Genomic DNA, 17,115 nt, shown 5'->3' with positions numbered 1-17,115 from the left:
TTGGGAGGAAAGCAATGACAAACCTAGACAGCATCTTAAAAAGCAGAGACATCACCTTGCCGACAAAGGTCCATATAGTGAAAGCTATGGTTTTCCCAGTAGTAATGTATGGAACTGAGGGCTGGACCATAAAGAAGGCTGATCACCGAAGAATGGATGCTTTTGAATTGTGGTGCTGGAGGAGACTCTTGAGAGCCCCATGGACTGCAAGAAGATCAAACCTATCCATCCTTAAAGAAATCAGCCCTGAGTGCTCACTAGAAGGACAGATCCTGAAGCTGAGGCTCCAAGACTTTGGCCACCTCACAAGAAGAGAAGACTCCCTGGAAAAGACCCTGATGTTGGGAAAGATGGAGGGCACAAGGAGAAGGGAACGACAGAGGATGAGATGGTTAGACAGTGTTCTCGAAGCGACTGGCATGAATTTGGCCAAACTGCGGGAGGCAGTGAAGGATAGGCATGCCTGGCGTGCTCTGGTCCATGGGGTCATGAAGAGTCGGACACGACTGAACGACTGAACAACAACAACAACAACAACAACAACAACAACAACAACAACAACAACAACCGTCCAGGGGTCCTTTATTTTTACCTTTACCTGCATCTTTCAACCTGCTCTTTGATTTAACCTGGGGACATTCTTTAAGTGCGCATGTGCAGTTTGCTTTAGCTCAACACCTTGTTTCTCTTCCATGCAGGTCAACAGCACAGGTAAGCACCTGGTGAAACAGCCCCAAAGAGGAGCCTGGTGTGATACAGGGGAGAAAGAGAACTTGATCTTACTGGAGATGGTCTGTCCCAGCTGCAGCTACCAGAAACCCAGTATGGCCAGCATTGCATAGAAGGTTTGTCGGTAATCATAAGAATATCAGAAGAGCCAGACTGGGTCAAGGACAGAGTGGGCCAGAGTACCAAAAAGCCCTGCTCCAAAGGAGGGGAAGCGGGCCTTTTAAAATTGCCCTCTGAGAGGTACAGAGAAAGTCAGATGGAGTCAGACATCACCAAGAGACTGATTTGACATTATCTGGCTGGGCGGGGCTGGCAGGAACGTACCAAACCCCTGAAGGGGCAGAAAGCACGCCCTAAATAATCAGCATGACTCAGGTGCAAGGAGGGCATTTAACTAGATCATCCTTTCAGATCTTGGTTGGATGTTTGTTTCTTATTTTAATTCTCAATCTGGAGGGGAGCTGCCGGGAGGCTGCAGCACCAAACCCAAAAATTTGGCTCCCAGTGGCGTTTTCTCTTCCAACATGATGGCAGCCATCTGCCTTCCTCCGCTGGGAGGCTCACGCCAGATTGACAAGCAAGACCGGGCACGCTCCGAATGGCATCGCCAATCCAGAACGTCCCGGCTCCTCTCGCCCCTGCACCCCGTCCGACAGAACGGATCCTTGAATCATCACAAAGTGGGGAGGAACCCAAAAAATGCCAACCAGCTCAGCCCCTTCCTCCACACACACCAACCCGGACTGTAATCGAAATTGAAACACACGGAACATCAGATCAGGCCGAGGGCACATCTTTCCCAACATCCTGTCCTCGCAGTGGCCAACCAGATGCCTCAATGGGAAATCTCCAGGATTCGAACACAACTCCCCACTCCTGTGGTTTTCGCCAAGTGGTGTTTGAAAGCCTTTCTGCCTCTGACCATGGAGACACAGCATAGCCATCACAGCCAACAGCCATCAATGGTATAAATCCACTACAAATGGTCTGTGGTCATTTCACTGACATGTTGCACAATACCCCCGCAAAAACGATAAACCAGTCTGGAGGGCTCTAACACTTCCTTTTCCTAGCTTGAAAACTTCTAACCAAGTTGGGGGCTTCACTCATGTCCAGCTTGTGGCCTTCCTAATAGCCCATCTTCTTGGCCACTGTGAGAACAGGATGGTGGATAGAAGCGAATCGAATCTTAGAACCATGGAGTTGGAAGGGACCCTGAGAATCATCTGGTCCAACCCACTGCAATGCAGGAATATGCAGCTGTCCCATAAGGGTATCGAACCCACAACCTTGGCATTATCAGCATCATTCTCTAACAACAGAAATAGGGATGTGTGGACCTTTGGCCTGATAGGAACTTAAGAGGACCCTGCTGGATCAGGCCCTAGGGACCCCATCTCACCAAGCATCAGGTACCCTTCTGGGAAACCCGCAAGTAGAATTTGAGCCCAGGAAACAGTGATGGCCATCAACTGGGATGGCTTTAAAAGAAGACCCAACAAATTCATGGACGAGCAGAGGGCTATCGATGGCTCCAGCAAGGATGGCTCTGCTCTGCCTCCACGGACGGAGGCAGCTTCTGAATCCCAGTTTCTGGGGACCAAGGGAAGCGAGAGCTGCTTCTTGTGCATGGATCCTGTTTGCTGGTTTCCCATTGGGGTATCTGGTCCTGCTCTGTGAGAACAGGAGGCCGGACTAGATGGGCCATTGGCCTGATCCAGCAGACTCTTCCTGTGTTTGCGTTTGCGTTGATCCCTGGCTGCAGCCCTCTTGGAGATGCTGGCAAAGGTTGACCCTGGAGCTTTCTGCATCCAAATAGGTCCTTTGTTCCCTAAGCGACAACCTCTTCTCAGTCCTCGGGGCCACCTTAGCATCTCAGGCATGCCCATTAAGTCTTATACAATCTGAGAGTTGTCTCCGTGCCAGCCCCAAATCTCTGGGGTGGAAGACTCTTAGATTGCGCACATGCCATCCTTGGGCCAGCGAGGGTTGGCTAGGGGAAGGACAGGAATCCTGAATCCCTTCCAGCAAGCGCAAGGACATCGGCCAGCAAATTCTCCCCGGGCTTAGAATTTGTACTCTCTCCAGAGGGTGAATATTTAGATCCCTCAAGGGCAGAGCAAGGAGAGATGGTTTGACATGTTGCCTGCAAATAACCCTTGGGAGCGCATTTGTTCTCCTTGCTCGCGCCCCCTCCCTTGGGGACATCCATCCCTCCTGTAGCCAGAGGGAAGACTGCCACCTGCTGAAGAGAAGAGTGTAACTCAGCCCCAGCCTTGCCTAATCCCTGCTCCAACAACCAGCAGGCACCCAGCCTTCTCAAGCGCATGAGCTCACTAGCCAAGGGCATTTTGGCTCTCCCCGAGCAGCATTGCCTCATCCATGGAATAATGGGTGGTACACACATCCCCACACTTTTTGGCTTACAAACCTCTCCAGTCTCTCCCCCCCCCCAAACACACACACACACACACCCAACACAGGATAGGTTATTCTCTCTGACATAAGCTCATGTGTGAGTTGCCTGCAGCAAACACTCCTTTGCAAGGTGGGACACCATCTCTTCTCAAACATGGCAAGCACAGGTAATGGGTGGAGACCTCTCCCTGTTCAGAGGGTCTCCCCCCTGCCCAAAACTAGGGTTTAATCTGCCATGGGGCATGTCCTACATTGTGACTTCAAGCCGGGTCTTGGGAGGCAGAGGAAGAACCACAAAAATGATTCTAAGGACTTGTGTGATGACCAAATCTAAGTTTTGGGTTTCTCTCGTTTTCATATTTTCCTGGTCTTAAGTTCACTTCTCTGTATCAGTTGGCTGCTTTTAAAAAAAAAGCAAATTCAAAAGCACTTTAGTGCATATTTATGGTAATTGTGTGTACACAAGTTTTGTATAATTGCTCTATGCACTTTTTGCAATGCAATTTCCCCTTATTTAATGCACTTTGCATGTCGGTTTCACTAATAGGTGCATTTATGTACACGTTGCTCGGCTGGAGAACCGCACTGCAAAATTCAGAGAAGTGTGGATTTTGAAGGGTGGTTGTGCTTTGTTGCAGAAAGCGTGCAGTCTTGAACCCATCCGTAGTCTTGAACCCTTCGGCTTTTTATGCACAAACACCCCACAGTTGATGCCAAGAGAGGCAGACTCTTGTCCCAAGGAATATTCAGAGTGTCCGTGGCCTATCTCAGTCTTAGACCCCTGGGGCAGGATAGGACCATCAGGTTACACCACTGCTGAAAGAGTTGCATTGCCTGCCAGCGAGTTCTGGGGCTAAAGACAAGGTGCTGGTACCAGTATCCAAAGCCCTATAGATACCTTGGGAACCAGAATACCCATACCTAAGAAGAGCCTTCTGGATCAGGCCAAAGAGGGACCGTCTCATCTGGCATCCTGTTCTCACAGTGGCCAACCTGATGCCTCAATGGGAAATCCACAAGCAGGATTCGAACACAGCTCCCTCCATTCTCTGATTTCCAGCAACTGGTATTCAGAAGCATTGCTGCCTCCGATTGTGCAGGCAGGGCAGAGCCACCCTGGCTAGTACATTGAAAGCTTTGTCCTTCATGGCTGTCAAATACATGTAGTGCATGAGCATCTTAATTTCAGGGTCATGGGTTTGAGACCCACTCTGGGCAAAAGATTCCTGCATTGCAGGGGCTTGGGCTAGGTGACCCTCGTGGCCCCTTCCAACAGTTCTATGATTTTCCTGCCCAGAAGGCCTGCCTCTAAACCATCTCCAGGTGCCCAGGTGTCCTGCTGGGCAGATCTGCAAACCACTCTCCCTTCCAAACCCATTTCCAGGTATGGGGAGATGTCACTGCAAGGTCACTTGTGAGATGAGGTCAAATGTTTGAATAAGTTAATCTCTGCAGCATTCAGCACTCTGCAGGTGTGCCAAGCTGATTGCTTCCTTTTCCATTATGTGAACAGGATGCCGCCTTTCCCCTCTTAGCTTAGCACAACACAGCCGCAACAACCCCACCAGCTTGGCCTCGCCACTTGGAAGGCCAAGTTTGGGCACGTCCCGAGGAGAGTCAGTAAGAGGAGCCCGACTTTGGCATGCGGTGGGCAGAGCAATTTGGGAACAGTGACCTCAAGCCAATTCTCTCCCCCCCCCCCCCCCGCCCTTCCTTTCCATCAGCCAAAGGAAGCCAGAGGGCAATTTTGCGCAGTGCTTGGGAAATGTAGCTTAACTGGAACCCGCAGCTCAAATGGCCAGGAGTCTCAGGCTCCCCTTTGCTGTGTGAAACTGGAAGATCCTTGGGGCAGGGAATCAGTCTTCTGGGAGCATGTTAGTCTGTAAAGTGCAGCGCCTGGTAATTGTTTTCTGAAAGGAGCATTATTTTTGTTTGGCTAAGCTGTTTCAAGCAACTTGTTTCTGGAGGGGAAAAGTTTATTTGTATATACAGTAGATATGAATATATAAATGTCTACCAACAAGGCTGGAATATTAAGACCGGAACTTTCTCCTAGCCCATGAACCTGATTCTGCCTATTTCTTGGGGAGATGATACATTCCACATTGCACTATTATCAAACTTATGATTATGATTATGATTATTACAGTCGCACCTTGGAAGTCGAACAGAATCTGTTCTGGAAGTCCGTCCGACTTCCAAAACGTTCCAAAACCAAATCAGAATCCCTGTTGGACATTCGGCTTCCAAAAATAGTTCTCAAACCAGAACAGTCACTTCTGAGTTTGCGACGTTCGGGAGCCAAAATGCTTGGGAACTAAGCTGTTCGAAAACCAATGTATGATTGTATTATTATTGTAACTTGTTATGTGCTTTGGATAGCTCAGTTGGTTAGAGTGTGGCGCTGATAACACCAAGGTTGCAGGTTTGATCCCCGCATGGGAACGCTGCATATTAGCTAATTACGACTAAGTGACTTACATTTAGCACATAAGACCCTAATTAAAGCATGCTGGATCAGGCCAGTGGCCCCCTCTAGTCCAGCATCCCGTTCTCTCAGCACCCAACCAGATGTCTAGCAGGAAACCCCCAAGCTGGATTTGAACCCAAGAGCCCTCTCCCGTCCCGGGGCTTCCAGGAAATGGTATTCTGAACCATTGCTTCCTCCAGCTGTGGAGGCAGGGCATAGGAGGTAGACCTTCTTTGGAGGTCTTTAAGCGGAGGCTTGACAGCCATCTGTCAGGAATGCTTGGATGGTGTTTCCTGCTTGGCAGGGGGTTGGACTGGATGGCCCTTGGGGTCTCTTCCAACTCTAGGATTCTAGTAGCCACTGATAGCCCTCTCCTCCATGAATTTGGCCAATCCTTTCCTAAAGCCATCCAAGCAGCATTCTCAAGGCAGGAGGGTGAAAGCAGAGTCTTGTTTGTTATGTGCACCTAAAGATGCATCGTGTCCCCCTGAAGTGGGGACTTTGCAAGTGAGGGCCAGGGCCGGCGCGTCCATTAAGGTGAACTAGGCAATTGCCTAGGGCGCCAAAATGGAGGGGGCGCTGGCCAGGCTTGGGCGGGGAGGTGGGACGGGCTAGCAGCAGCTTCTCCGCTGTAGCGGAGAGGTGCTGCTTGCCCCCTACACCACCCCCCGGCTCCCGCTAAAGCAGGCTTTGGCGGGGGGCGGGGGGCACCAGAAGGTGGTCTGCCTAGGGCGCAAGAAACCCTAGCACCGGTCCTGGAGAGGGCAGAGAACCTCTTGCTTGAAACTGTCTGGGCCTCTGTCGGGAGAGAGGATTGCCCCGAGATGCACACAGCAAAACGAAGCCTGGCATTTTTAAAACAAACAGGAAAGGAAGGGCCTTTTCAAACTGGAAAATGAAAAGAGCAGCGTGCAAAAATCACAAGGTGTTGGGTGTTGGAAGCGAAGGTAAGGAAGCCTGTTCCACGACTGGAATGTGCGCTGTGTTCAAACTTGTCTGTGCCATTCATATGCAGCCATTCATAAGAAGCTCAGCAATTATTTTCTTAAGGACCGTGTATTATGATGAAGATTATCTTTTTAATATATATTTTAAAAGCAAACCTCGTGATGCTTGGAACAGCATATAATTACCGCATAACCCTAAACCCAGAAGACGTTGGGAGTGGAGCCCAGGAGAGTCTGCCCCACCAAATGGAAAGTCTCCCTGCTCTTTTGCCAGGGTTCATTTGCTTCACCCACCGCTGAGTCTCCTTTGCTGGAACAGGGGAGTTTTGCCAGCTGCAGAGTCTCTCCAAAGGGAGCCCTTAACAAGGGTGCTGGGAAAGACTCAGGGAAGGGCAGCCAAAATGGTTGAAGGGATGGAGAAACTCCCCCCAAGAGGAATGGCTACAAGATTTGGGGCCTTTCAAGTTTAGAGAAAGGCCGGACGGAGGAGACATGCAATGCGCATCCAATGAAGCTGGATGTTGGAAGATTTAGGACAGATAAAAGGAAGTCCTTCATAGAATCATAGAATCGTAGAGTTGGAAGGGACCCCCCAAGGGTCATCCAGTCCAACCCCCTGCAATGCAGGAATTTCAGCTAAAGCATCCATGACAGATGGCCATCCAACCTCTGCTTAAAAGCCTCCAAGGAATTTAGAAAAGATGGGTGTCGGTCAACGATTTCTTAATGGCATTAATGCCATTTATACTGAACAAAAAGCAAAAATTATAATAAATAGTGTGATATCGGAAGAAATTAGAGTTGAGAAAGGAACAAGGCAAGGGTGCCCTATCTCCCCTTTACTTTTCACCACAGTCCTGGAGGTCCTTCTGAACATGATTAGATCAGAGAAACAGATTAAAGGAATAAGGGTGGGAGAGAAGGAATATAAATTGCGAGCCTATGCGGACGATTTGATGTTATCCCTACAAGAACCTGAAAGCAGTGTTCCCAAAGCCTTAGAGACAATTGAACTTTTTGGACGTGTAGCCGGCTTTAAATTAAATAAAGCGAAAACCAAAATATTGACTAAAAACTTGAACCCTTTGCAGATACAGAAATTGCAGGATCGCACTGGCCTTAATTTTGTTTAAAAAGTGAAATATCTAGGAGTCAACCTAACTCTAAACCTGTTCAGGGACAATTACGAAAAAGTTTGGGCAGAGATAAAAAGAGACATGGAGACATGGCCAAGACTGAAACTTTCTTTGATGGGCAGAATTGCTGCTGTAAAGATGAATGTGCTACCAAAGATGCTGTTTTTATTCCAAGTGATTCCAATTATAGATAAATTAGACTGTTTTAGGACATGGCAAAAGGATTTGACGAAATTAATCTGGCAGGGGAAGAAACCTAGAATTAAATTTAAGATCCTAACAGACTCTAAGGAGAGAGGAGGTTTCGCCCTGCCAGACTTAAGGATTTATTTTGAAGCAGCGGCCTTTTGCTGGCTGAAGGATTGGTTTAAGTTAGAAAATACTGATGTGTTAGACTTGGAAGGTTTTGATAATGTATTTGGGTGGCATGCATATCTTTGGTATGATAAAGTTAAGGCCCACAAAGCCTTTAAGAATCATATAGTCAGAAAAGCCCTGTTCCAGGTTTGCATGTGAAATAAAGACTTACTGGAGAAAAAGACCCCTAGATGGTTATCACCTGTAGAGGCCAAAGCGTATAAAAGACCAAATATGTCTGCAAGATGGCCGAAATATGCGGATATACTGCAGCAAGAAGGTCAGTCTTTCAAGCTGAAAAGTTACGAACAAATGAAGGAAGACGTCACAGACTGGTTGCAGTATCACCAAATATATGAAACTTTTAGATTGGACAAAAAAATTGGTTTTCAAATAGAAAAATCAAAGTTGGAAACAGAATTAATTGAACCGAACTCTAAAAACCTTTCCAGGATGTACAATTTGTTGCTAGAGTGGCATACAAAAGATGAAATGGTTAAATCTGTAATGATAGATTGGGCAAAAGATGTTGGACATAATATTATGATGGATGACTGGGAAAAGTTATGGAAGGAAGGTATAAACTTTACAGCTTGTAATGTACTGAGAGAGAATATTATGAAAATGATATACAGATGGTATTTGACACCAGTGAAGTTAGCTAGGATATATCATGGTACAAGCAATATGTGTTGGAAATGCAAAAATGTGGAAGGTACCTTTTATCATATGTGGTGGACATGCCCAAAGGTTAAGGTTTTCTGGGAGAAGATTTACAATGAACTCAAAAAAGTAATGAAAATTACTTTTAGTAAGAAACCAGAGGCCTTCCTTTTGAGCATGACTAACCATGAGATACCCAGTCAGGATAGAGTGTTTTTTATGTATGCCACAACAGCTGCTAGAATTTTACTTGCAAGAAACTGGAAAGGTGAAAAGCTCCCGACAGTGGAAGAATGGCAGATGAAGCTGATGGACTTTATGGAACTCGCTGAACTGACCGCGAGACTCCGAGACCAGAGGGAGGAGAAGGTGCAAGATGAATGGAAGAAATTTAAGGACTATTTAAAAAATCGTGAAAAGTTAGATATTTGAAGCAGAATCAGTTTGTTTAAGTGGCTTTAGCTAGATGATGTTAGACAAAAATAGTATATTAGAAGTAATGTTATGAATGGTTTAGAAATGTTTAAGGTTATGTTGTTTAAGTAATGAAATATATATGATTAGTTAGTATTTTGAAAGTTTATTAAGAATAATGGTGAATGATAAGAAAATAGTTACAAAGTTACCAAAGTATATTAGTACTGAACGCAGTCGAGAGAACGGGGGAAGTCCCCAGATAAGATTTGAAATTAGAATTAAACAATTATTCATTTAGTGTTCCTGTGTAGGTATGTATAAGTTTTCCTTTGTTATTTTTCATTGTTTTATTGTGTTTGTTGTGCTTTTTGCTTTTTGTCAATTGTTTTTTGTATGATGTATTGTGTATTTGTTGTTTAATGTAGAAAATAATAAAATCTTAAAAAAAAAAAGCCTCCAAGGAAGGAGAGTCCACAAAGTGATCCTTCAGTTGAGACCCCTGCACTGCAGGGGGTTGGACTGGATGACTCCCTGGGGTCCCTTCCAACTTTACGATTCTGTGATTCCATGAACATGCAGGCTCCATTTCAGCAGCACATATCAAAAGCAGGTTGGAGCCATCACAACCTTCCCCCCCCCCCCGAATTATCACGCTGTCCACCCGCAGGTGTGTGCCTCACCTGTCCAAGGACTTCTCTGGAAAGGTGAAAGGACCCAGGCAGATGCGGTTGATGTAGCTCAGGGGAACCCTCTGCAGTTCCAGGCACTTGAGCATGATGAAGTCGTATTTGCAGACCAGGAGGGCGGAGTCTGTGATGACCACGACACGCTCCTTCTCGTTGTTCCAGTGGTCTATCCTGGAGAGGAGACCCAGCATAGTTTATTTATTTAATAACGTTTATATACCGCTTGAACGGAGGAGAAAACCTCAAAGCGGTTTGCAAAAAAAGATAAAGGAATAATAATTAAAAATGCCGCCATGATTGAAAAATTACAGAAAATTAGAAGCGCGATAGAACAGATGAAAACAAATTAAAACTCCCGCAAACTTTCTCAATCTGAATAAAATAAAATAAAAATTTCCAGTAGCACCTTAGAGACCAACTAAGTTTGTTCTTGGTATGAGACAAACTTAGTTGGTCTCTAAGGTGCTACTGGAAAGAATTTTATTTTTATTTATTTTTTACTATGGCAGACCAACACGGCTACCCACCTGTAACTTTCTCAATCTGGGTAGGCTTGCCCAAATAAGAATGTCTTCAGTGGGTCCAAAAAGCATGCAATGAAGGTGCCTAGTGCCTGGTGTCAATAAGCAGGGAGTTCCAAAGTGTTGCAAAAGTGCCAATTCCATCACTCCAAGTGCTCAGGTGAGAGCATATGGGGTAAGGCGATCTCACAGGTAAACTGGTCCCAAGTTGTTACGGGTTTTATATACTCATAGTAACACCTTGTTTTTTGTTGTAAATGCTTTATTGAATTTTTTTTAAAAAATCAAACAAAAGTTCACCCAGAGAAATAAAATCTGCAATAAGTGTTACATCCAATCACAATAAATTCTTCTTTCTTCTATAATGACTTCCCGTCACCCCATCTTGCATCTACTACTTATGGTGTCTAGCGCCCTATCCATTTTACCTTTGTTAATTTTCATTACTAACTTATTATTCTATAAATGTCCACAAAATCACAGCAGTCATTCAAGGCCTGCCGTTGATGTCATATTGTTACAGTATTCCTTAAGGTAATTTTTTTTGTACATGTCCCATTTTTTAATAAATGTTTGGTCACTATGGCCTCTCAGTTCCCCTGCCATTTTTGCCAACTTGGCGTACTCTTAACAGTTTCTAATCGTAACACCTCGATCTCAGGCCAGCAGCAGATCCCTGAGCCCAGGTGTTTCATGCTGGCAAGGCCTCCCTCCTGTCAGCAATCGCGCTGCAGCATTCTGCACTGACTGCTGCTTCCGGATCAATCCCAAGGGAAGCCCCACATGGAGAGCATTGCGGCAATCCAGTAACCAATGCGCAAAGTACGGTGGCCAGGCTCTCTCGGTCCAGGAATGGCCCTAGCTGTCAACGCAGTCCCAGTTGAACTTTGGCAGACCATTAACATAGAATCACAGAATTGCTGAGTGGGAAGGGACCCCTCGAGGGTCATCTAGTCCAACCCCCTGCAACGCATGGGAAACGGGGATCTCAGGACAGCAGCATTTAGGTTTGTGTGTTGTTTGGGGGAGTCTGGGTTAGGAAAGCTCACGCATGGAGGCGCAGGTTACAGCCACAGCAAAGGTGGCATTTTTCCATCTCCGCCGTATCAGGCAGTTGGCCCCCTACCTCTCTCGCCCTGATCTGGCCACAGTGATCCATGCGACAGTCACCTCCAGACTTGATTATTGTAACTCGCTCTACGCGGGGCTGCCCCTGAAGCTGACCCAGAAACTCCAGCGGGTGCAGAATGCCGCGGCGAGGCTCCTCACGGGGTCTTTGCCGCAGGACCACATTCATCCAGTGCTCTACCAGCTGCACTGGCTCCCGGTGGAGTACAGGGTCAGGTTTAAGGTGCTGGTTTTGACCTTTAAAGCTCTATGCGGCTTAGGACCCTCATACCTAAGGGACCGCCTCTCCTGGTATGTCCCGGGTAGGACCTTAAGGTCCTCAAATAATAATTTGTTGGAGGTCCCGAGCCACAAGGATGCTAGGTTGGCTTCTACTAGTGCCAGGGCCTTCTCAGTACTGGCCCTGACTTGGTGGAACGGTCTGTCACAAGAGACCAGGGCCCTGCGGGATTTGCCATCTTTCCGCAGGGGCTTTGGGTTGGTTTCAGTTTTACCCTGATGTTTCATTTTTTTGGTGTGGTTGTTGGGCTACTTAAAAATGAGGCTACAGTCTAAATTAAATTTTAAATTGTAATTAAATCTGTCATTTTAATGAATTGTTCGGCAGGGAAGGGTGGGGTATAAATAAAATATTATTATTATTATTATTATTATTATTATTATTATTATTAGGCAAACTGAATTTCCTTCCTCCTCCTTGGTTGCAGCAGGCTGGGAAATAGCGCTTTCTGGGCTCTGTGAAAACCATCCTCCTCCTGCAAAATCTTTTTAATCTGATGTAGCAGAAGAGATCCTTCATTCTGCATAATTTGCAATATCAGAAACAAATTTGTCGGGAGTTCTGAGTTCCAACGTCATTTGTCGTCCAAGATTTCTAAGCAGAGGTTGGGTGACCATCTGTCAGGGATTGTTCAGCTGTGATTTCTGTGTTGCAAGGGGTTGGACTAGTTGAGTCTTAGGGTCCCTTCCAACACCAAGATTCTACGATTCTGTGCCCATGATTTCATTCTTTTTGGCATCATCTAGTAAAGCTTCACACCCCTGCCTCACTCACAAGGTCTTCATTCCAAACGCAAACAGAGTCTCCGTGTAGGATTACCAATTATCCCCCAACCCCCCTGGATGGTTTTTTTTTTTTTTTTTTTTGAACCACAACATTCCTTTTTGGACAAACTACAAAGACGCTTAGAAAATCGGTGTGAATTTTAATCTATTTTAGCATTTTCCATTTTTTTGTATATTAATTTAAAGTCTCGTTGTCAGTTTCCCTTGATTTCCTTGTTTTATCTTAGAAGTTGGTGTCTCTTTCCTCTTTGCAATCAAGCAGTGTGTCAATTTTGTGAAATAAACGAAATAAACGATATATGCGAGAATTCACGCTTCACCCACCAGGGGGCAGTATTGAAACTGCAAAAAAACGCAATTCCTGGTCAAATGATTCACCAGGTATCTGTACCATATATGGTTCTTTTTATAGCATTTTGTAGGCAACTGTTTGAGATTTGCATGGCTTATAATTACATGGTCTCCAGAGAAAACAACATCTGCCAAGGTGTTCCTTCCAATCGCCATGCATTGCCTTGAGGGACGGCGTGCTGTTCAGCGGCAACGGAGAAATTGTAATTAAAGCAACAACTTTGAGGACTTTTGCAGGAAGCGAAAGGAGATTTTTTAAAGTCAGGAGGGATTGCTATTATTTATATATACAGCCCTGTCAGTTTGCATAGCTCTCTCCATAGCAACAGAAAAAAAATATCCACTATAATCTAAAAGGAAAATAGGTAATGGTGTGGAGGAGATGTTCTAGAGGGGGGGAAAGGGGGGTTGGAATATTCGCAAAGCATGAGGAAATCAATGCAGTGACCCAACAAGTCTTATAACTTACAGACAGGTCTCTGCCCCAAACCAGCTTTTTACAAACTGTTTGGGAAGGGCTCAGTGGGAGTGCAGTTTGGGGGTGAGTGGAAACGACACCCCAAAATTCTCTACCCGCCTGATATCCAGGAGGCAAATTGGAGGTGCCATTTTGCGAGCTATATCTGCAGCAGCAGCAGCAGCGGCAGCAGGAGGAGCAAGACAGGATTCTGGAAGGGTTAGGAAATGGAAGAAGGAAATTCTACACAGAATTCTCTTCTGAAAACCTTTGGCCGGAAGAAATAAGATTGTTAAGTTTCCTAGAACCATAAGAAGACACCGAGTATGGTAGTCATAGGGGATTTATTATTACTGCATTATTATTATTATTATTATTATTATTATTATTATTATTATTATTATTATTATTTGTTGTTGTTGTTGTTGTTGTTGTTGTTGTTTAGTCGTGTCCGACTCTTCGTGACCCCATGGACCAGAGCATTCCAGGCACTCCTGTCTTCCACTGCCTCCCGCAGTTTGGTCAGACTCAGGTTGGTAGCTTCAAGAACACCATCCAACCATCTCATCCTCTGTCATCCCCTTCTCCTTGCACCCTCCATCTTTCCCAGCATCAGGGTCTTTTCCAGGGACTCCCCGGAAAAGACCCTGATGTTGGGAAAGTTGGAGGGCACAAGGAGAAGGGGACGACAGAGGATGAAATCGTTGGACAGTGTTCTTGAAGCGACTAGCGTGAGTCTGACCAAACTGCGGGTAGCAGTGGAAGACAGGAGTGCCTGGCTTGCTCTGGTCCACGGGATCACGAAGAGTCGGACACGACTGAACAACCACATTGACTATCTGGCTGCAAAGTGCCCTCTCCGATTGCAAGGAGGCTAGACAGCCCTGTGGCTTTCCCTGGAGCTGAGGGCGATGAAACAATTGCTGAGGCAGCTAGAGTGCCGGTGGTGGAAAACTCATTCTGAATCGGACTGGACACGGGTTAGAGCTCAACGTCGAGCCTACCAAGTGGCAATGGCAATGGCAATGGTGAAGAGGACTTTCTTTACTGCCTCTATTGCATCTGCAGAAAACAGTACCAAGAGACTCTTTCGGGGGGGGGGGGGGTTAGTATCTAACACCATCACCTTTGCCATTGGAGTCATATTGAGCACCTCAAGATCTCCTGTAACGATTTTGCAAAGTTTTTTTGCAGGTAAAATTGCTCAAATTCAGAAGGAGGTAGACACCACCGTGGGAGGCAGGGCCGGGATGGAAGAATGTCAGAGTGCCGTCTAATCAGATTGCGTGGGATCAATTTCAGCCTGTTACCTTCCTCTTCCCTCCCCATCCCTTTCCCCTTGTGTGTTGTGTCCCTTAGATTGCAGGCAGAGACTATCATGTTTTGATTGCACATAAGCCGCTCTGGAAGCTTTTTTGGCTGAAGAACAGGGCACAGAAGCTTCAAATAAATAAAATTAAATAAGGAAGAGGGGCTTACTCAGCCAGAAGCCAGAAGCTGTGGGCCGTTTCCCCCATGTTTGCTGTCACATGGGCCCTGAGGTCATCCATGGCTTGGTCAAAGGCTCCGGGCTGAAGAACAAAGCGAGAGAGATCACAGGAGAGAGAAGGAACAGAGGAAAATCATGTGCAGGGAAATAACAGGCATTGCTTGGTCTTTGTGAACCGTCGTAACCATTGCAGAAAAGACGTTGAGCATTAAGCAGAAACCCTGACTGAGGGCAGGTCCCACGGTGGGTTACAACAATTGCATGTTAAAAAACAAAACAAAACAGCTCAGTATTGTCCATGCTGACTCACTATAAGGCAGCTTCCTATCCTCCTAGCTTAAAAAAACAAGATGTTCCTCACTGCATAGCAAAGATCTCAGGTCTGTGCCCTGGCTTCAAAATTCTGCACACAGTGGATCACGGGTAGATTGTTAACCCACCTGCCTCACCACCCTCCAGTGCTGTCAAGTATCCCGTTTTCCCCGGGAATCTCCCTTATTTCAAGCAGTTTCCCGCTGCTATCCCTTATTTTTTTATATCCCTTTAATTTCCCGTTTTTTCAAAGGAAGCAGCTCCTCTCCCTCCCCCTGCTGGCCAGGGACTGGGAAGACCTCGCCTCCTTGCAGCCTCAAAGCAAGCGGGAGCCATTTCCCGCCTTACAGACGCCGTAGCCCACGGGCAGCATTTCCAAAATACAGTAAGCCTACTGCACGCGTTCACACCAGTGCCGCCCACTTTTGCTTCTGGCTCCGCCCACCACTGCCATGTGACTGTCCCCGGGATAGGTGAGGCTGCTGATCCCTTATTTTCAAATCCGAAACTTGACAGCTATGCCACCCCACTGTGAGAAAAAGGAGACCATGCAAGAGGGAAGGTCGCCCATCTCTGAAGCTGCATTGCAGAGGGTTGGAACAGATGACCCTCGGGGTCCCTTCCCACTCGGCAATTCCATTCCGTGCCTTTTCTTACAGGCCCTGCAACCCCTCCCGGAAATGAAAAGGGCTGACTCACCCTTGTGGCGAAGTATTTCCTTGAATCGTAGGGGTCGGCGTGAGGACGCGGGTACAGCAGGGTCTTGGGAGCAGACGGCAGAAAGGACCCTGAATCCGGTTCCTGCGCTGTTCCAGCGCCGGGATTTCCCTTGCTCTTCTCTTCCAGCTCCTGTTGCTGCTGCATCTCCACTGTTTTGAACTCTTGGTAGTTTCCACCGCCAGACATCCCGGCCGCCTTCGAAGCAAGCAGAGGCACCCAAAGGATTAACACAGCGGTTTTCCCTTTGCCCTCCTGTCCTGTGTCTCTAACAGATGCAGCTCAGTGCCAGGCTATCAGGAGGACCAAGTTCCCTCATACATACCTGCCTGGGCTGTGAAATCCTTGGGGGACGCCCTTCTCTCAACCCCACCCCCCTCACAGGCATCCTTGGTGACGGCAGTTCCCAGACAACTTTGGAACTCGCTTCCTAGAGAAATGAGATTGGCTGCATCCTTCTTGGGCTTATTCCAACAGGCTTTGGGGAACTGGCTGCTTTTAATGAAAGGGCTGGCGCCCTTTCAATGTTTATTGGTGGGGGGTTTAAATGATTTTTAATGTTTTTGAAGGATAGAATCTCTTGGAAATCTTTACGCCATGGGTAGGCAAACTAAGGCCTGGGGGCCGGATCTGGCCCAATTGCCATCTCAATCCAGCCCGCGGATGGTCTGGGAATCAGCGTGTTTTTACATGACTAGAATGTTCCCTTTTATTTAAAATGCATTTCTGGGTTATTTGTGGGGCATAGGAATTCGTTCATTATTATTTTTTTCCAAAATATAGTCTGGCCCCCCACAAGGTCTGAGGGGCGGTGGACGGCTGAAAAAGGTTGCTGATCCCTGGTGTAGACCATGGGTAGGCCAACTAGGGCCCGGGGGCTGGATCCGGCCCAATTGCCTTCTCAATCCAGCCCGCGGACAGTCCGGGAATCAGCATGTTTTTACATGAGTAGAATGTGCCCTTTCATTTAAAATGCATCTCTGGGTTATTTGTGGGGCACAGGAATTCGTTCATTCCCCCCCCCCAAAAAAAAAATTGTCGTCCCCCTCAAGATCTGAGGGACAGTGGACCGGCCCCCTGCCGAAAAAGTTTGCTGACCCCTGCTTTACACTTTACACATGCATGTCTCAAGGCAAGATATAGAAAAGCGCAGAAAATAACAGCAAATGGATTAAATACACACAGCAGTCACACAGTGCATAGGTTAAAGTTATTGCTTCCCTCTGCCGCCAGGTGAGCTGTTTACCTGCTG

At 46.7% G+C, this 17,115-nt stretch overlaps 1 protein-coding gene across 1 annotated transcript in view; it reads right to left on the bottom strand.

Annotated features, from left to right (window-relative positions):
* TPRG1 (tumor protein p63 regulated 1) overlaps nt 1–16,060 on the bottom strand; it is a 35,785-nt gene extending 19,725 nt beyond the window's left edge. Inside the window, exons 1-3 of the mRNA XM_033148154.1 lie at nt 15,846–16,060; nt 14,825–14,916; nt 9,818–9,994 (exon numbers count right to left, since the gene is read on the bottom strand). Coding sequence (XP_033004045.1) covers nt 9,818–9,994; nt 14,825–14,916; nt 15,846–16,052 — 476 coding nt within the window. The 5' untranslated portion in view covers nt 16,053–16,060. The remainder of the gene's footprint in view (nt 1–9,817; nt 9,995–14,824; nt 14,917–15,845) is intronic.
* Between the last annotated feature and the right edge of the window lie 1,055 nt (nt 16,061–17,115).

This window comes from Lacerta agilis, chromosome 5 (genome assembly GCF_009819535.1).
Source record: "Lacerta agilis isolate rLacAgi1 chromosome 5, rLacAgi1.pri, whole genome shotgun sequence".
NCBI classification, from domain to species: domain Eukaryota; kingdom Metazoa; phylum Chordata; class Lepidosauria; order Squamata; family Lacertidae; genus Lacerta; species Lacerta agilis.
This window is presented reverse-complemented; position numbering and strand designations above follow the sequence as displayed.